At 35.7% G+C, this 20,973-nt stretch overlaps 1 protein-coding gene across 1 annotated transcript; it reads left to right on the forward strand.

Annotated features, from left to right (window-relative positions):
* The first annotated feature begins 1,861 nt into the window (after positions 1-1,861).
* enpep (glutamyl aminopeptidase) lies at positions 1,862-20,943 on the forward strand. The gene is made up of 20 exons (XM_051126459.1): positions 1,862-2,862; positions 6,919-7,060; positions 7,259-7,390; positions 7,513-7,633; positions 9,151-9,305; positions 11,073-11,186; positions 11,306-11,440; positions 11,529-11,594; positions 11,684-11,749; positions 12,933-13,093; positions 13,621-13,700; positions 13,807-13,943; positions 16,500-16,555; positions 16,744-16,894; positions 17,095-17,168; positions 17,491-17,595; positions 17,680-17,853; positions 18,965-19,105; positions 19,199-19,280; positions 20,474-20,943. Exons 1-20 carry the CDS (start codon positions 2,228-2,230, stop codon positions 20,624-20,626), a joined length of 2,880 nt encoding a protein of 959 aa, XP_050982416.1. The 5' UTR covers positions 1,862-2,227; the 3' UTR covers positions 20,627-20,943.
* The last annotated feature ends 30 nt before the right edge of the window (positions 20,944-20,973 follow it).

A 20,973-nucleotide genomic window follows, 5' to 3' on the forward strand; every position in this document is an offset into this window, starting at 1 on the left:
AAAAAAAAACATGGTTACTATAGTTAACCCATGGTAACCACAAATTAGACATGGTCTTGTTACATTAACTATAGTTTAACCATGGTGTTTATAGTAAAACTACAGTTATACAAATGGTAATCAATGCGCCAAAAATCACTTTTACTACAGTTTTAAATATCAGGTAGTGTGTGTACAGTACACGCATACTATTCTAATGACAAGATTTGTGTAACGTGCACTGTCCCTTGCATATGCGTAGAAAGTGAAGTATACTTTGGACTTAAATATTAACATCTGGCTCAAATTACCAAAGCATAATTAAAAGTGAAGTATATACTTTGGACTTAAATAGTAATATCTCGCTCAAATTACCAAAGCATAATTATCCAGATTTTCACTTTTGAATGTTATGAAGCGGATTCAATAAAGACATGCAGTGAGTTATTGTGGTTAGTATTTATGGATTGTTGCCATTTAGATGAATGTCACAAATTTTAGGGCAGATTATTCTAAAGAACAGATGCCAAAGTTGGCCTACAAAACAAAGGTTCTTTATTGGCATCAATGGTTCTATAAAGAACCTTGAACATCCATGGAACTTTCAAATGCAGAAAAGGTTCTTTATAGTCGAAAAAGGTTCTTTAGACTTTTAAAATGTTTCTCAAAATGGTTATTTTAGGAACTGTTCACTAAAAAGGTTCTTTGGGGAACCAAAAATGGTTCTTCTATGGCATCAATGCAAAAACACCCTTTTGGAACGCTTACGAAAATTAACCATGGTTTTACTACAAAAAAAAAACAAAAAAACATGGTTACTATAGTTATGGTAACCACAAATTAGACATGGTCTTGCTACATTAACTGGTTTAACCATGGTGTTTATAGTAAAACTATGGTTATACAAATGGTAATCAATGCACCAAAAAACACTTTTACTATAATAAAATCATACACCTTTAGTTTTAAGAGTGTATGATGCTATTTTCTTTGAACATAAGGGGAAAAAACATCTCAGAGAAGCATATTATCACTTCTAAAATATGTTTAATAACTTTTCATTATTATTTATTTATTTATTTGCTTAGAAGTGTCCTTAGAAGTGAATTTGCTTTTAATATAAATGTAAATAAAATATTGTTTGGTATAATGCATTTACTTTCAGCCCACAGCCCTCAATCAAGTTTTTGGCCCTTGACACTGAAAAAAACCCCAGATGTATATAGATATACTTTGAAAAAATGTCACTCAGGAATTGCTAGTAAATTTCACAACTATTGATAAGTGACAAGTGACAAATTGAATTAAACATGACATTTTAAAGTACAAAGACTGAAATAGTATTTTCTTATATCCCCCAATAATCGTTATTTTATTTAAATTATTCTTTTACACAGAGTAAAAAGTTTTGGCACCTCTATTCTGAAGGATGTACACTTACCATATGTGTATGGATGCTTTAAAAATATTAACCTGAGCTTTCAAGACTTTTTTAATCAAACATCTATTATAATCAACTGCATTCAAAAAATGAATAAATGAAACTGCTTTGAGGAAGGAAACATCAATTGTACATCCTATTCAAGGTCTTTGATCACAACATTTGTCACTTTAAATGTAAGATGATGTGATTAAAGCTCCATTTAAAACTGCTGTAGCCACTTTCGACAGCTTCGAAACATTCCCCAGTTCTCTCCCGTAAGCCCATTCCTCTCCTCCTTCCATTTTTACTCAGCTTTCCTATGTCTCCCTCCCCCATGGCTCTCTCTCTGATGCTTGTTTGTGATTCCTCTCTGACTGCTGATTAACATATTTTGATTTATGTTTAACTGATGGGCGGTGCAAATTCAGCCCCTGTCCCCTATGTATCACCGCTATCAGCGTGAGATTTGTTGAGTGAGGACTTGCCACAGTCCAGCTTAAGGATCACCTCCTGGCGTAGACGTTTTGACAACCGTGGGGCCGTGACCTTACAGAGATCAGAGCAATTTTTTAGACTGTGGTGAAACTTAACTCCTGCTTTAACCTCTGTGCCTCCCACAGGCTGCCCTGCATGAGTGTGTGTGGGACTGCGTATGTCCACACATTTGGGAATCCAGACACAGCTGTTTTCTCTCTTTGGAGGCAAAAGGAAGCGTAAGGATAGAGAGTGTGTTCGTGTGGGTTCACAGGGAGAGAGTGTTCTGATTTTCTGAACTTTGAGTGTTTGTACACATTCTGACTCCGCGTCTGCATTTGACGGCTCGTCATGGAAAGTCTGGAATTCGAAAAGAAGGAAAAGCGGTACCTTATCCGAGGCAAGCATGCTGCTATCATCTGCGCCGTCGTCATCGTGACAGGTGTTGCCGTGGGGCTCGGAGTTGGTTTGAGTCAGAAGACCTCCTCATCCGAAGAGGAACCCAAACCAACACCAGCACCCACGACACCATTACCTACAACGCCACCAGATAACCGAGGTCCCTGCAAACCATCCGACAACACAAACGGCGACTGGACCAACTTCCGCTTACCTGACTTTATGGTGCCATTCCATTACGATCTGCATCTGGAGCCCGACCTCGACACGGACATCTACACAGGGAGCGTGTCCATCCATCTGAACCTGACGCAGTCCAGTCAGCACCTGTGGCTCCATATCCGAGAGACTTTTGTCACCGCGGTGCCCTCTCTACAGCGCAGCGGCCCGTCTGGCTTGACCTCTGTTCGGGTGAAGGAATGCTTTGAGTACAAGCCGCAGGAGTATGTGGTGGTGGAGGCGGTGGAGAAGCTGAGTGTCACTGGCCCAGACGAGCACTACATCCTCACTCTAAACTTCCAGGGGTGGCTCAATGGCTCTCTGGTTGGCTTCTACAAGACCACGTATAAGGAGAATGAAGTTACCAAGTAAGCGTCAAGACATCTATATTGTAGAAATGTATTTTGTGGTGTAATTAGTCAGTGTAATTTATATGATCAAAAATACAGTAAAAACTAATATTGTGATATATTATTAGACTTTAATATATTGCATCCTATGTTCCTGTGATGCAAAGCTGAATTTTCAACATCACTACTTCCGTCTTCAGTGTCACATGATTTAGAAATCATTCTAATATGCTGATTTGATGCTCAAGAAACATTTTTTTTTTATTACCATCAATGTTGAAAACTGTGCTGCCTAATATTTTTGTGGATATTATAAATCTCTTTAATAGTTCTATTCAACATGGACGCATTAAATTGATCAAAAGTGAAGTAATGTCTTAACAACAACAACAACAACAACAAAAGAATCTTACTGACACCAAACTTTGGACAGCATTGTAGTTATTTATAGAATGATCATTGAGTTAAAGGGATAGCTCATCCAAAAATGAAAATTCTGTCATTAATTACTCACGCTCATGTCGTTCCAAACCCATAAGACCTTTGTTCATCTTCACACCACAAATTAAGATAGTTTTGATAAAATCTAAGAGCTTTTTGACCGTCCATAGACAGCAATGTAACTGAAATGTTCCCAGACCCAGAAACGCAGTAAGAACATGGTTAAAATAGTAATTTTACGAAGCTATGAGAATACTTTTTGTGCACAGAAAACAAAACAATTACTTTGTTTAACAAATTTTCTCTTCTGGGTCATGAATAAAGGTCTTATAGGTTTGGAACAACATTAGGGTGACAGAATTTTCATTTTTGGGTTTGCTTTTCAGTTCATCCATCTTTGGCCAATGTTTCTTCTCTAAGCTAAAGCTAAATGGTCAACATTATTTCCAAATAAAGATGTTAACATATAGTCTAAAAGAGAAAATAATAGTTGAATTTATAAAAATGACCCTGTTCAAAAGTTTACATATGCTTGATTTTTAATACTGTGTTGTTAACTGAATGATCCACATCTGTTTTTTTGTTTAGTGATAGTTGTTTATGAGTCCCTTGTTTGTCCGCCCGCTGTTCTTCAGAAGAATCCTTCAGGTCCCACAAATTCTTTGGTTTTTCATCTTTTTTAGTGTATTTGAACCCTTTCCAACAATAACTGTATGATTTTGAGATCCATCTTTTCATACTGAGGACAACTGAGGACTCAACTATTACAGAAGGTTCAAACACTCACTGATGCTCCAGAAAGAAAAAATGATGCATTAAGTGCCGGGGGTGTAAACTTTTGAACAGAATGAAGATGTGTACATTTTTCTTATTTTGCCTAAATATCATATTTTTTCATTTAGTACTGCCTTTCAGAAGCTACAGAAGATACATGTTTTTCAGAACACAAAATAAGTTAAATTTACCCTGAACTTCAAATTCAATAAGTTTTCACCCCTCGCTCTTAATGCATCGTTTTTTCTTCTGGAGCATCAATGAGTGTTTGAACCTTCTGTATTATATTGCTGTATTGCATATGAGTCCCTCAGTTGTCCTCAGTGTGAAAAGATGGATCTCAAAATCATACAGTCACTGTTGGAAAGGGTTCAAACACACAAAAATGCTAAAAAACCAAAGAATTTGTGGGACCTGAAGGATTTTTCTGAAGAACAGCAGGCAGTTTAACTGTTCAGGGCAAACAAGGGACTCATGAACAACTATCACTAAACAAAAAACACAGCTGTGGATCATCCAGGTAACAACACAGACTCAAGTTAAGACTCAAGCATATGTAACATTTTGAACGGGGTAATTTACTATTAATATTAAACTATTATTTTCTCTTGTGGATTATGTGAAATATCTTATTCAGTTCAGTACTAAATAAAAAATAACATGCATTTTGTATGATTCCTCTGGGTTTGGTAAACTAATTAACATTTTGCAGATTCTGCAAGGCTAATGTAAACTTTTGACCTCAACTTTATGTTGTGATGACCTGTAAAATGGTTGGCATTTTAAAGGTCTAAATGAAATTTTAAAGAAAAAATAAGTATAATTTCCTCAACATTTTATCAGTTTTAGTACTCCAGAAAGGCACAAATTCCACAAATTAATCATGAGTACAATTATTTAAGTATTTTACAAGCCTGTCCAGGGTTCAATAGGTGTTTTTTATTTTATTTATTTTGTATGTACCAGTTACTATAATAACTACGCACACAGAAAAGGTTGCAGTTACAAAGTTACCCATCCATGACCATCTCAGGGCCATCAGACACCACCAAATAGTAAACTCTTTATCAGGACTGTTGTCACACTTGTACTATAAAACTCTGTTGCCTTTAAACTTTAGGTGACCTGGTCTGTTTGCAAATATGCTGACTAGTAGACCGTAGGTTATCTATCTGAACTAGAAATGACCTATTATGTTTGCATAATATCTTGTATTATCTGAATGATAATTCAAGATATTACATTATTTTAATGTATCAGAGTGGATAAACTTCCCAAGATTTATTTGATGCTTGGCTTCAACAGTCAGATCTTACTAATGCAAATGACCTTTTACCATATTATAACGTGTTCCAGAAATGTCTCGCCAACTTAGGCTTTTTATCTACATTTTCTCCCTATTACATCTCAGTCCCTCTGATTGACAGGGGACAGATTTCACAGAACATGAATGTCTGATTGCAGCCCACAGCTTGGATAAGACCTCTGCTCCACAGAGAAATGAGTTATAGTCTCTGAGGGAAATATCAAAATGGTGGAAAATCCCAATGAGATTGCAATGTTAAGTATTTAACAACGTTACGCTTGCCGTTTATTTTCAGAGCTTGAGTATTGCCAAGCTGTTGCCTTTTATTTCTCTAAGCGCAACTGATTCATACACTACCGTTCAAAAGTTTGGGGTCAGTAAGACTTGTAATAGTCTTTAAAGAAGTCTCTTATGCTCATCAAGGCTGCATTTATTTGATTAAAAATATAGAAAAAAAAACAGTAATATTGCAAAATGTTTTTACAATATAAAATAATGTTTTTTATTTTAACATACTTTAAAATAGAATTTATTCCTGTGATGAAAAGCTGAATTTTTATCAGCTGTTACTCCAGTCTTAAGTGTCACATGATCCTTCAGAAATCATTCTAATATGCGGATTTATTATTAGAATGATCAATGTTGGATAATATCAACAGTTGTGCTGCCAAATATTTTTTGGAACCTGTGATTTTTTTTTTTTTTTCAGGATTCTTTCATGAATAACAAGTTTAAAAAGTACAGTGTTTATTCAAAATATAAATATTTTATAACAATGTAAATTATTTATTATTAACTTTTAATAAACTTTTAAAAATTATTAACTTAATACATCCTTGGTGAATAAAAGTATTAATTTCTTAAAAAAAAAAAAAAAAAAGAAAGAAACAATAAAAATGTACTGACCCCAAACATTTGAACGGTAGTGTACTTAAATATGCTCTCTAGGATGTAGTATTTTTGTTAATGTGGGATAGTTGCCATTGATGGGGTCATTACATATATTATCTGATTTGGGAATGGTGTGAAATTTTAACAAATGGGCTGAACTGACATGTACCCTCATTTCTTGGAACGAAAGCTGAGAGGTGCCAAGAATGAGACAACTACATCTGCTAAAGCTTATTTATTCATGAAGTAACATGGTTTTAAGCTGTTACTCCTCTATTCTGTTGTTGGATCTGAGAAAAACTAACAGCCAAACAAGCACACAATATTATGTATCATATAATATTATATATGATTAACAACAAAGTCTTTATTATCCATGATGAGTTCCAAGAACTAGGACTCACACCAAATAGGAATAGATTATGTTTATTAATGTAATTTAAATTACTTTTCACTTTGTTCTAAAGCATTTGGGCAAAATTTCAGAAGCCACTAAAATCTATTTTATTGCGCACACATAACTGTCAGTGAGTTTAATTTAGTTGTAATCAAACTTGATTAGATGTTAATGAAAATGTGGTTGGACTTTCCCCACATGTGGTTACTGAGGTAAACGTAAACCACTAGTTAAGTTTTATGAACCCTGCTCTAATCTTTTACAGGAAAATCGCTGCAACAGACCATGAACCCACGGATGCTCGTAAATCTTTTCCCTGTTTTGATGAGCCCAACAAAAAGGCAACCTACACAATCTCCATTACCCATGACAGTGCATACGATGCGCTGTCCAACATGCCTGTGGAGGTATGTTCCCTTGCTCTCTGAGCCTTCAAAACAATTACTGAAGGTTTCAAAATAGCTCAAACTTTTAACCAAGATTTGAACCATCAGTCTGCTTGTATGAGTGTGTGGTTTTCATTATGGCTCTGGTAAATCTGGTTGCTTTCTTCCTATTCAGTTGATAGATGTTAAGTATAACTCCTAACACTCTCTTTTTCATAGAAAACAGAAAACGTGTCGGACCGAAAGACAAAAACATCCTTTAAAAAATCTGTAAAGATGAGTACCTATCTGGTATGTTTTGCCGTTCACCAGTTCACTTATGTGGAGCGGATGTCGAAAAGAAATATACCAGTAAGCGCTCTTTCAGTGTTTTTTCTACTGAATCCCAAATTTGCTGAAATAATTCTTGACAGTTAGTACACCGAAACCTCTGTGGATTTTTCTTATTCATCTCTTTCTCTCCCTCCTGCCAGCTGCGGATCTATGCTCAGCCTTTGCAGATCTCAACCGCTGAATATGCTGCAAATGTCACCAAGATCATATTTGATTACTTTGAGGAGTATTTTGACATGGAATATTCTATAGAGAAACTTGGTAAATCCGCAGACATTTTTAGTTTTGAACTGTTTATCATATTACAGAGGTTTCATCATTATTAATTATTACTTATTATAATTATCAGTTTATGAGGCAATGCCACGATGCTGTTATGCATGACATAATACAGCTCTTTTAATAATTTTTAACTCATTTATAAAAAACTGTAAGTGGGCATACTTTTTAATTACTATATATATATATATATATATATATATTTTTTTTTTTTACATTTTGTTATTTTGCAGCCTTTATTTCCCACATCAATCTACATTCCATATACCATAATGACAAAGCAAAAATACAGCTTTGTGACAACTTTGCAAATTCATTAAAATGAAAAAAAAACTGAAATAATTACATTGCACAAGTATCCATACCCTTAACACGGTACTTTGTTGAAGCACCTTTACAGCCTCAAGTCTTTTTGGGTATGATGCGACAAGCTCTGCCCATCAGCATTTGGCAAATATCTGCCCTTATTCTTCTCATCTCTTCACCTTTCAAGCTCTGATGCATGGGGATAGCAGACATTTTCAGGTTTCTCCAGAAATGCGTGATTGTGTTCAAGCCCAGGCTGTGGGTGGGCCACTTAAGGACATTCACAGAGTTGTTTATAAGCCACACTTCCGGCTTAGGGTCATTGTCCTGTTGGAAGGTGAACCTTTTTGCCCAGTCTAAGGTTCTGAATGCTCTGGACTGCCTTTCATTAAGGTTATCTCAATATTTTGCTGTGTTGAGCTTTCCTTTTAATGTGACGAGTCCCTCAGTCCCTGCCGCTGAAAAAAAGCCCCACAGTATGAGGTTGATACCACCACACTTTACTGTTGGGATGTTACTCTGCAGATGATGAGCAGTGCTTGGTTTGCTCCAAACTTGATGCTTGGAATTATGGTTCATCAGACCAGAGAATCTTGTTTCTCACAGTCTTTCACAGAGGTTCCTTTATGTGCTTTTTTTTTGCAAATTCCAAGTGTGTTTTCATGTGTCTTCACTGAGGAGAGGATTGAGTGTTGCAGTGACGTTTGTCCTTCTGTAAGTTTCTCCCATCTGCATATATGATCATGGAGCTCAACTAGAGTGACCATCAGCTTCTTGGTCACCAGTCTAACCAAGGCTTGGTTTTTCTGGTCTGATATGCATTTTCAGCTGTTAGACATTTTATTGAGAGGTGTGTGCCTTTCCAACTACTGTTTAACTGTAGTTGTGTAGTAACATCTACAAATGATATGAGTGCTCCTGAGCTAAATTCCAAGTGTCCCAGAAAAGGGTATGAATACTTACGCAATAGAACCAATTACTTTTTTTTATTTGTAATAAATTTGCAAGTTGTTACAAACCAGTTTTGTGCTTTGTCATCATGGTTTATAGAGTGTATTGATGTGGTAAAATGTTATATAAAGCAGTTAAACGTAACACATCATATCTTATCAACTGATTCATATCATGTCTATCTATACAATGATTATTGTGACCAAATAAAAAATGTAGATTATATTCTGTCTCTGTTGCAGATAAGATAGCGATCCCAGACTTTGGGACAGGGGCGATGGAGAACTGGGGCTTGATCACTTACAGAGAAACAAACCTGCTGTTCGATGAGAAGGAGTCCTCCTCAATCAACAAACAGCGAGTGGCCAGTGTCATTGCGCATGAGCTTGTTCACCAGGTTACTAACCCTATCACATATTCTGATTAGTGAAAGAGGACAAGTTGTGACTCTAGATTTTTTAATGTAATATACTATGTCATCCAAGATGTTCATGTCATTCTTTCCTCAGTCGCAAAGAAATAGTTTTTTTGAGGAAAACATTCCAGGGATTTTCTCCATATGGACTTCAATGGTGACCAGTAGGTCGAAGGTCCAAATTGTAGTTTCAGTGCAGCTTCAAAGGGCTCTACACAAAGGTTTTATAATAGCAAAGCGATCTGTTGTTTTCTTAAAAATACAAACTTATTTACTTTTTAACCACAAATGCTCATCTTGCACCAGCTCTGCGCTGCACATGTGCATCTTCACGTATTGTGTTATCACGTTGGAAAAGTCACACGTGGTTAGTTCTTAGTCTGTGTACTCCAGTTCAAAAAGGTAGTTCAAAATCATCCAACATCGGTTTTCACTTTTTTTTTGTAAAGACCATTTGACTTTCTTTGCACGTTCGCTTGACTTTCTTTGTACGTTTCACTGGGTCGGTCATTCCATCTACGTCACGTGTGCGTGATTACGCAATGTGTGGAGTCAAGCTAGTGCAAGATGAGCATTTGAGGTTAAAAAGTATAAAAACTGTATTTTTCTTAGAAAATTACAGATCGTACAAGATAAGACCCTTATGCCGCGGCTGGGATCGTGTAGAGCCCTTTGAAGCTGCATTGAAACTACAATTTAGACCTTCAACCATCTGATCCCCTTTTGGAGTCCACTATATGGAGAAAAACCCTGGAATGTTTTCCTCAAAAACCTTTATTTCTTTTTGAATGAAGAAAGAAAGACAAGAAAATCTTGGATGACATGGGGGTGAGCGCATTATCAGGAAATTTTCATTCTGGAAGTGAAACTCTCCAATAAATATCACTCATACCAAGCAGCAGTGCTTGAAAGCACACTACAGGTGCTCTGTCCAGGACACTACGCAGAGCGAAGACAGTCGAGTATACAGTACATCATCAGTCACACGTCAGAACCGAATTGGCAGAACTCCCTGTGCTGAGCATGCATCTCATTTTACTGTTTCCTGTAACTGCATTTTCAATCAAATAGGGTAAATTTATCAGATCCATTTACTGTGACAGGCCGACAGAGAAAAATATGATTGTCATAAAGATTACTATAACACAGTTATATATTACACTCTCTTAAAAGAATCCAATACAGTGCTTTTTTTTGGGATAATGACTGCAGTAACATTGCATACTGATAAGATTATCTTTTTATAACCAGGTCCAAGGTCCAAAAAACAATCCGAAGTTACACATGGCTTAAAATGTTAAATGATGATATAACAGAATGTAAAATCATGATGTAATTAGAGAATTTGTAACTTCTTTCCTTGTAAAGACATTTATACAGCCTCCATCGTGCCGACAACTCATGCTGCCGACTTTGATTGCATAGCTCATGTACTGAATTCTTGTATCTATTATAATTATGTTTATTTATTTGTAAGTTCAAAGTGTTACTCATAATTATTATAATAATGAAATAGTCTAATATATATATATATATATATACATAAAATGTATTAAATTCTCAAATGTATTAAATTCTTAAAATATGACATTGCTATAAATATCTGACAAAAATGTCCTTGTAAAAAATATGTACAAAATGTACAAATGTACTTATGAAAAGCCCTGTTACAGGAACAATATAGGGCTGAATAAGCATGAGGTATTTGGGGTCTGCTGTTTAAGGAACTGTTTTGTCTTTCATTTGCAGTGGTTTGGAAATATTGTGACCATGGACTGGTGGGACGACCTGTGGCTGAACGAGGGCTTTGCCAGCTTTTTTGAGTATGTGGGGGTGGAACAAGCCGAGTCTGACTGGGGAATGGTGAGCACATGCCTGAATCATTCAAATATATTCCTAAATAGGCAATATCTCTCTGAAACCATTCAATTACATTGAGGCTGGATGCCATGTTTATTCCAATTCATCTTGTGTTTTCTCAGCGAGACATCATGCTTATCAGTGATGTATTTCCTGTCATGGTTGATGATGCTCTTCTCTCTTCCCATCCTATTATCGTGGATGTGTCCAGCCCTGCTGAGATCACATCTGTGTTTGATGCAATCTCATATAACAAGGTAAATTTAAGTCAGTAATGCTTAACTTGGTGTTGTTGATCAGCTCTATTTGCTATGAATTGGTAACTCTGATCTCATTCTGTTTTAGGGTGCTTCTATTTTACGAATGCTGGAGGATTTGCTGGGCCGTGACACATTTAGGGATGGATGTCGAGTAAGGCGCCCTGCTTTTTACATATATTTTCTAGTGACTCCGCACTTACACTGTACATTAAACATGTGATGCTTTCTTTGTCACCACAGCAATATCTAAAAAGGTACCCATTCCAGAATGCAAAGACTGCAGACTTTTGGAAAGCCTTGGCTGATGTAAATATCTTTTACTGATTATACAATGCCATTTTAATTTTGATTTGTCCAGTTTTTGTTCAAGAATGTATTAACTATTATTATATTTTTTTAAATTATTAAAGCTGAATTTTCAGCAGGCGTTTCAGTCTTCAATGTTACATGATCCTTCAGAAATCATTATTCTGATTCAATATGCTGATTTGGTGCTGAAATATTTTCAGTTATTATTGATGCTCAGTTATTAATAATGGTTCTTTTTATTGTCAGTGTTGAAAACCATTTTTTGCGCCTTAGTATTTTTGTGGAAATCATGATGAATTTTTTTAGCATTCTTTGATGAATATAAAATTCAGAAGAATAGCATTTACAATACTAGTCTTTAGCTAAAAATTTGTCTTTTCTGCTCACCAAGCCTGCATTTATTTGATCCAAAGTACAGCAAAAACATTTAAAATAACTGTTTTCTATTTGAATATATTTTAAAATGTAATTTATTATTGTGATTTCAAAGCTAAATTTTAAACAGTCACATGATCCTTCAGAAATCATTCTAATATTCTGATTTGCTGCTCAAAAACATTTACTATTATTATTATATTGAAAACAGCTGAGTAGAATTTTGTAAGGTTTTTTATGAATAGAAAGTTCAGAAGAATAGCATTTGAAAAATAAATATTTTGTTACATTATAAATGTCTTTATCATCAATTATTGATCAATTTCAATAATTGTAATAATAAGAGTATTAATTTGTATTTAAAAAAATGCTGACCTTTGGATATTTCTATTCTTCAAAGATTCCTGAAAAAAAAATGTATACTCAACTGTTCTTAAATTAAATCTTAAACAGCAAATCAGCATATTAAATGATGCTGAAAATTTAGCTTTGATCACAGGAATAAATTACATTTTTAAATATATTCAAATAGAAAGCAGTTAATTTAAATAGTAAAAATATTACTGATTTTTTTGTAACATAAATGCTTTTACTGTCACTTTTGATCAACTTATTACTTCCTTGCTTAATAAAAGTATTAATTCCTTTTTTATTATTTTAAACAATACTGTCACAATTTCTTCTTTTTCCTCTAATCAAATAAATGTAGCCTTTGTGAGCACAAGAGACTTCTTTCAAAAACATTTTAAGAGTTCTTAATTATTCTAAACTTTGACTGGTAATATATATCTCTCTTGGGTCACAGGAGAGTGGGGTACCTGTGGCAGAAATTATGGACACATGGACCAAGCAGATGGGTTATCCTGTGCTGACTCTGACCAACACAGCCACTGAAGCTAAACTCAGCCAGGCCAGGTTTCTCCTGGACCCCAATGCTGACCCCAATCAGCCTACCACTCCCCAGGGGTGAGTCTGATAGTGCCATGTCCCTCTATATCAAAATAAAACATTAATGGAATCAAACACTCAGACATTCAGTAATATTATCATGAATCAAATAGGTTCAACTTTTTGCAAAAATAATCAACATGACATGTACAGATGTATAATGTATATATTGGGCCAAATATTGTATTAGCCATACTGCCAAATGACAGATGAATTTGCACCAAAACACTGTTTAATCAAATGCACAGCCTTTGACGTCAAGAACAACAGATATGGTAAATGTTTTTGTACTCCTTTTTTCAAAGTAGACAAGCACATTTATTTTGATTTCTGAATTCTTCACAATCATGTGATTGATTTATCCTTACTGTCTGAGGTCAGAACAGATCTGCGACCAATCTCTTGGTTACTACCCTCTACTAAGTTTTACAACATAATCACAAAAAATAATTTCCCTGATATTCTTCACAGGAAGGAACACAGATAATGAACTGAACTCTGTTTTTTACTTAGTTCATTCAGATGTTTTAACTATTTTTCCACAGCTACAAATGGACAATTCCTGTCAAATGGAGCACAACCGACTCCAAAAACGGCTCTTTCCTATTTGACAAAGGACAAACAGGTGAACAAGATCATACGCTCAGACCTTTTTTGGCATTGAGGAATAAGCTGTGTTTAATTGAGATGTTCTGCTGTGTAATTTCTGTCAATGGCCTGTGTTTAATTAGAGGTAGTCATTACTGGATACTCCCCTGCTGACGATGGTCTCATCAAAGTCAACAAAGACCACATCAGCTTTTACAGAGTAAATCACCATGACCATGTATGGAGTGCTATTGCCGAGCAACTTTCTGTAGATCATCAGGTATTACTGTTCATATAAATTTGTCTGTCAGAACTAACACAACTGTAACTAGATAAAAAAGTTTGTCAAGAGAAACTTTAAGTTGACTTGAGAAAGCCGGAACAGAACATTTTTAAAAAGTTCGAAAAGTTTATAAAGTTTATAAAGTTTTAAGTTTGATGGTTTTCAGTCTGAAATAGTTTGAATTCTAAAGTAGTTTTAAAAGGTTAACGTCTGGATGTTTTTAAGGCAATACAGTCTGTCAGAGATAGATAGATACATAGATAGATAGATAGAATGTTGTTAGCATGTTATTAACATGATTAACATGTGACTAGCATGATGTTACAATGATTAGCAAGGTACTAGCATGTTGTTAGCATGCTTATAGGATTATTAGCAAGTTACTAGCATTTTACTAACATGGTGCTAACATAATTAGCAAGTTACTAGCATGTTGTTAGCATGATTAGCAAGTTACTAGCATGATTAGCAAGTTACTAGCATGTTTCTAGCATGATTAGCCAGTTGCTAGCATGTTTCTAGCAAGATTAGCAAGTTACTAGCATGTTGCTAACATGATTAGCAAGTTACTAGCATGTTGGTAGCATGTTTCGAGCATGACTAGCAAGCTACTAGTATGTTGTTAGCATGATTAGCAAGTTGCTAGCATGTTTCTGGCATGATTAGCAAGTTGCTAGCATGTTTTTAGCAAGATTAGCAAGTTAGTAGCATGTTGCTAGCATGATTGTAGCATGATTAGCAAGTTGCTAACATGTTTTTAGCAGAATTACCAAGTTAGTAGCATGTTGTTAGAATGATTAGCAAGTTACTAGCATGTTTCTAGCATGACTACCAAGTTACTAGCATGTTAGAATGATTAGCAAGTTACTAGCATGTTTCTAGCATGATTAACAAGTTACTAGCATGTTGCTAGCATGTTTCTAGCATGATTAACAAGTTACTAACATGTTGCTTGCATGATTAGCAAGTTACTAGCATTTTGCTAGCATGATTAGCAAGTTACTAGCATGATTAGCAAGTTGCTAGCATGTTTCTAGCAAGATTAGCAAGTTAGTAGCATGTTGCTAGCATCATTGTAGCATGATTAGCATGTCATTAGCATGTTATTAGCATTATTAGCAAGTTACTAGCATGTTTCTAGCATGACTAGCAAGTTACTAGCATGTTGTTAGAATGATTAGCAAGTTACTAGTATGTTACTAGCATGATTAGCAAGTTACTAGCATGTTGCTAGCATGTTTCTAGCATGATTAGCAAGTTACTAGCATGTTGCTTGCATGATTAGCAAGTTACTAGCATGTTTCTAGCATGACTAGCAAGTTACTAGCATGTTGTTAGAATGATTAGCAAGTTACTAGTATGTTACTAGCATGATTAGCAAGTTACTAGCATGTTGCTAGCATGTTTCTAGCATGATTAGCAAGTTACTAGCATTTTGCTAGCATGATTAGCAAGTTACTAGCATGATTCTGGTTGCTAGGCAGATAGATAGATGAGTTTGAATGAGTTTGAATGGATTAGAAATACAGTACATAGAAGGGAAGCTTGATTGAGTCTCAAAGGATTCTGGGAGTTTTGACAGTTGGAATTTGAAAGTGTTGGCTCATTTGAACATTCCGTCAATGTAAGTCTATGGGATTTTTCCCAATTTTAATCGTCATTTTTAGGAAAACCGTAAGTCCGATCAGTTAGAAAAGATATAGCACACCCGGTCGGATCGGTCTGAAGATCTGGGCTGAGTTTGTAGAGTTAAAGCGACGAGCTAGTGTCGACAGATTTAGTCTCAGAAGAAAATAGCATATCAGTAAATTGGCTTTCTCAAGCCAACTTAACTACAGAGACAAAAGCAATATGTTCATTACAATAATAATGAGTGGCTGAATATACATTATAGACCTTATTGCACTCCTACTGATCAAAAAATTAAATACGTGGACACAAATTTGAGATTACACATAAATTATTTTCCAATCTTACCTGTATGCAAAGCCGTTTATTCCTTCCGTTGAAATCGCGGCTGAATCGTTGAATCACCTTTCCCGCTTTACACCGACTGTATTCCGCTGTGAAAAAATAGTCCACTACAACGTACAAAACAAATTTTATGGGTGTGGCTTCCAGTCTCATCTGCTTCCAGCTATTTTTTAGCTGTACAAAACAGTCTGTTTTGCTTCTTGATATTGCAAATGGGTGTGTCTTACCATATTATTTTAATGCATTGTCTTAATTATAAGCACACTGGTTTGTAATGCAAACAGTTTTGCCGTTTACTACACGTTGTTATTCTTCTCGTTATTTTATTATGGCGGATAATGAACCAGAAGTGTCACCCAGCTTCCTTCTGAGTTTAAGAAAAAGGTGGATACAATAAATAATTGAGACGTTTTAATGCAATGAGAGTTTGTTAGAGTTGCGTTATATGATCGGAGAGACAGGAAAATAGCGCCGGATGCGCGGACTGATATATAAGTGTAAAATCGAGATTGACCAATTAGGATCAAGTATTGCAGAGCGCTGTGTAATAACGTTATAAACCCACATAATCTTTTTTAGGTGTATGATGCAAGTGACCGAAGCGGCTACATTGATGATGTATTTGCATTTGGACGGTAAGTTAGTACAAATATCTTTCAGCTGCAGAAAGCTTATGCTTTCAATCTTGACTTGTTGACAGGCAAAAAAGCCCCACATTTGAACTGATTTTTCATAGCACAGCTTTTTATGGTTATAGTGGAGATAATAAAGAAAGGACAATGACGTCATGCCTAAAGTGCTGCCTTGTGTTTTGCATTAACAGAGCAGATATTGTCGATTATGGACATGCCTTCAATTTAACAAAATATCTGGCCAATGAAACCGAGTATATTGTGTGGGACAGAGTAGCTACTTCTATCTCTTATGTGAGAGACATGTTGGCTGATGATTCAGTGCTGTACCCCAAATTCCAGGTTAGATCCCAAAGAATTCAATACCTTATCAATGCATGAAAACTATCTATTTTATGAAAAATCATGTAGAATGTTCAAATGTGATCTCATTCCCAGTGTGAGACTTATAGCTGATGTTCTTTATATAAATGTTACAAGAAGTTCCTACTTTCTATTTTCTGCTTTTCATATGGTCTGTTTCACATCGTGTCTCTGTTCAGAAACTCTTCAGTGACCATGTGCAGAAGATATCCAGAGAACTTGGGTGGAATGACGAGGGGACGCAAACACAGCGGTGAGATTTTTTTTGGCAGAACTAACTAAAAAAACTCTCCAACAGCAGGCCAAGGACACATTCTTGGATTTATCATTCTTGTAAGCCAGAGACCTCAGTTTTAAAATACTGCATATATATGCACTTGCTGAATAGTTTGCATGTGTGTGCCCATAGGCAGATATACAGCGGCATCCAAAAGTCTGAGACCACTTAGAAAAATTCTTCTATTTTGGATTCTCTATTAATTTAATTAAAAAACAAAATCATTACAATTTGGTAGAAAACGTGAATGTTGTAGTATTTTTATTTATTTTTATTTTTTATTTGATTTTTGGTTCAGGCTGCTGAGAGAGACAGTTTTGGGCATTGCGTGTCAGATGGCTGACCAGGAAGCTCTCGACCAAGCCTCTGACATTTTCAATAAATGGATCGATGGAACAATTAGGTAATCTCATTCATACATAAATAGCTCTAGTGGTCCAGTCAGAGTGTGTGTATTAAAGAGGCTCTTTTTCTGATTGGGGAGCAGCAGTGTGCCTGTCAATTTACGACTTCTGGTGTACCGATACGGAATGAAGAAATCAGGATCAGTCCAGAGCTGGGAAAAAATGTTCTTGAAGTATCTTACTGCCACTCTTGCCCAGGAGAAAGACAAGCTGCTTTACGGCCTGGCTTCAGTAGAAGATATCACTCTCCTTAATAGGTAAACTCCCTCTTACCCGGGCAGTGTTGTTGGCATGAAAGTTCACCCTGTATATTTTCTAAATGCATATTATAGGTCTTAATGTGAGTGATTCATCCATGTATATGCTTCATTAAAAAAATCTTTTTAACTTGTAATGTTTAATCAAAACCTGATAATTAACTCATCCAAGATGTTCATGTCTTTCTTTGTTCAATTGAAAAGAAATTAAGGTTTTGGAGGAAAACATTCCAGGATTTTTCTCCATATTGTGGACTTCAGTGGGGATCAGTGGGTTGAATGTCCAAATTGCCGTTTCAATGCAGCATCAAAGGGCTCCACATGATCCTAACTGAGGAATAAGGGTCTTATCTAGCGAAACAATTGGTCATTTTCTAAAAAAATTAAAATTCATATACTTTTTAACCACAAATGCTCAGCTTGCACTAGCTCTGCGTCCACAAATCACGCATTACATAATCATGCTGGAAAGGTCACATGAGGTTAGTTCTTCGTCTGTGTACTGCGGTTCAAAAAGTTAGTGAAAACTCCATCTCATTTTCTTCTCCAACTTCAAAATCAGCCAACATTGTTGTTTTACCTTTTTTTCTAAAGTGCGTTTGACTTTCTTTGCATGTCCACTTTGTAAACACTGGGTTGGTGACTACATAATGCGTGAAGTCTAGCTAGTGGAAGATGAGCATTTGTGGTTAAAAAGTGATACACTTTTATTTTGACCAGTCGTTTCGCTATATAAGACCCTTATTCCTTGGCTGGGATCATGTAGAGCCCTTTGAAGCTGCTTTGAAACTGCAGTTTGGACCTTCAACACGTTAATCCCCATTGAAGTCCACTATATGGAGAAAAATCCTGGAATGTTTTCCTCAAAAACCTCAATTTCTTTTTGACTGAAGAAAGAAAGACATGAACATCTTGGATGACATAGGGGTGAGTACATTATCAGGAAAAGTGAACTAATCCTTTAAAGCCCATTCATCCACAATCAATGGCAAGCTCAGATACTCAAAATCCAATCAACAACATGGATAAAACCAAGTTTCCACATTTTATTTTCTTTTTTTGATTTTTTGTTTTTGTTATTCATTGTTCAGATGTCTTTCTTTTGTAACAGGTTGCTTGAAGCTGCTAAAAATGACAGCATTGTGAGGAGTCAAGATGTTTTTACTTTAGTGCAGTATGTATCAAGAAACCCACATGGCAAAACAATGGCCTGGGATTGGCTCACACTCAACTGGGATTACCTAGTGAACAGGTTAGTTCATCTAACAACAGGAAGAAATTGCAAGAAAACCAGCCTTCCCTTTAAGATTAACAATGTATATATATGATTTCATTTCTCTTTTAGATACACTATTAATGACAGAAACTTGGGCCGCCTGCCCTCCAGAATTACTAGTACATACAACACTGATCTGCAGCTGTGGAAGGTGAGACAAAGACTGTGTTTGGAATGGAATACTAGTTTACTACTTACTGAATTTTGCCTTTGTAATTGTAATTCACTCTTGTGTAAAATGTTTTAAAGGATTAGACAAAAATTTACAGATAGTGTACTTACCCCTTTGTCATCCAAGATGTTCATGTCTTTCTTTCTTCAGTCAAAAAGTAATTATGTTTTTTGAGGAAAACATTTCAGGATTTCAGGATATGTAATGACATCTATGGTGCCCCCGAATTTGAACTTACAAAATGCAGTTTAAATGCAGCTTCAAAGGGCTCTAAACAATCTCAGCTGAGGAAGAAGGGACTTATCTAGCGAAACGTTTTTTTTTTTTTTTAAATGAGAATTTATATACTTTTTAAACTCAAACTCTCTCGCCTTGTCTAATTCTGTGTGAACTCAGGTCATGACAGTTCGAGTCCGTCTAAAAACTCCCATCTCATTCTTCCTCCAACTTTAAAATCACCCTACATCGCTGCAGAAGTACCAACCCAGTGTTTACAAAGTGAGCATGCAAAGAAGATCAAACACCTTTTATTAAAAAAAAAGGAAAACAGCGATGTAGGATGGTTTTGTAGTTGGAGGAGAAAATGAGAACTGAACTGTCATGACCAGAAAAAACAGAGTTCACACAGAACTAGACAATTTTATTGAATTTATTTATTGATTTATTTTTGACATTTTTAGCCTTTATTATGATAGGACAGATCAGAATGGACAGGAAACGAAGTGGGAGAGAGATAGGGGGCAGGATCGGGAAAGGTCCTTGAGTTGGGATTTGACCCCCTGCAAGGCTATCGCGCCGACGACAAGATGAGCGTTTGAGGTTAAAAAATATCTAAATTGTAAAATTTTTTGGAAAAGAACCGATCGTTTCGCTAGATAAGACCCTTCTTCCTCAGCTGGGATCGTTTAGAGCGCTTTGAAGCTGCATTTAAACTGCATTTTGGAAGTTTAAAATTTGGGGCACCATAGAAGTCATTACATGGAGAGAAATCCTGAAATGATTTCCTCAAAAAACATAATTTCTATACGACTGAAGACAGACATGAAAATCTTGGATGGAGGGGGTGAGTACATTATCTGTAATTTTTTGTTCTGGAAGTGAACTACTCCTTTAACTTTTGGTTGTCCAATCAAACAAAGAGTAAAATACCTCACATTTTGGTCTCTTTTTAGATGGAGCACTTTTTCGCACTGCACCCGAACGCAGGAGCTGGTGAGATGCCTAGGAAGCAGGCACTAGAGACTGTGAAGAACAATATCGAATGGATAAAACGGAACCTGGATGAGATCCGGGTCTGGCTGGAGAACAATGTGCTATTACCGTAAGGGTCCAGCATCAGAACAATTTTTTCTACCCCCCATTAAATTTGTTTTCACAAGTCAATGAATTGCTCAGGGCAGCTTGAAAATGAATCTTTAGCTGAGAGCCAAAATTTAAAAATAGTCTTGGATTCTGTTGCCATTCTGTTGAAACTAGGCATTACAAATTTGTAGGCACTGTACATTGTTTCTTTATTTAATGTGTTCATTATACATTGTTAATTATTTGTAAAATGTGTAAATGTGAAATAAATGTTATAAAGGATGCTTACATTCTTCACAATGTTATGACACATTTTCAGGTACTTTAATAAAAGAATGTTCTCAAAGTGTTGTTGTTATTGTTTTCTAAA

This window comes from Labeo rohita, chromosome 13 (assembly GCF_022985175.1).
Source record: "Labeo rohita strain BAU-BD-2019 chromosome 13, IGBB_LRoh.1.0, whole genome shotgun sequence".
Lineage (NCBI taxonomy): Eukaryota > Metazoa > Chordata > Actinopteri > Cypriniformes > Cyprinidae > Labeo > Labeo rohita.

Excerpts from the sequence above, each read along its gene's own strand:
- enpep (XM_051126459.1), top strand. The coding sequence starts at position 2,228 with ATGGAAAGTCTGGAATTCGAAAAGAAGGAAAAGCGGTACCTTATCCGA. Across the intron at positions 17,596-17,679 it reads TGGATCGATGGAACAATTAG|CAGTGTGCCTGTCAATTTAC; the intron begins GTAATCTCATTC and ends ATTGGGGAGCAG. Across the intron at positions 19,281-20,473 it reads CTGATCTGCAGCTGTGGAAG|ATGGAGCACTTTTTCGCACT; the intron begins GTGAGACAAAGA and ends GTCTCTTTTTAG.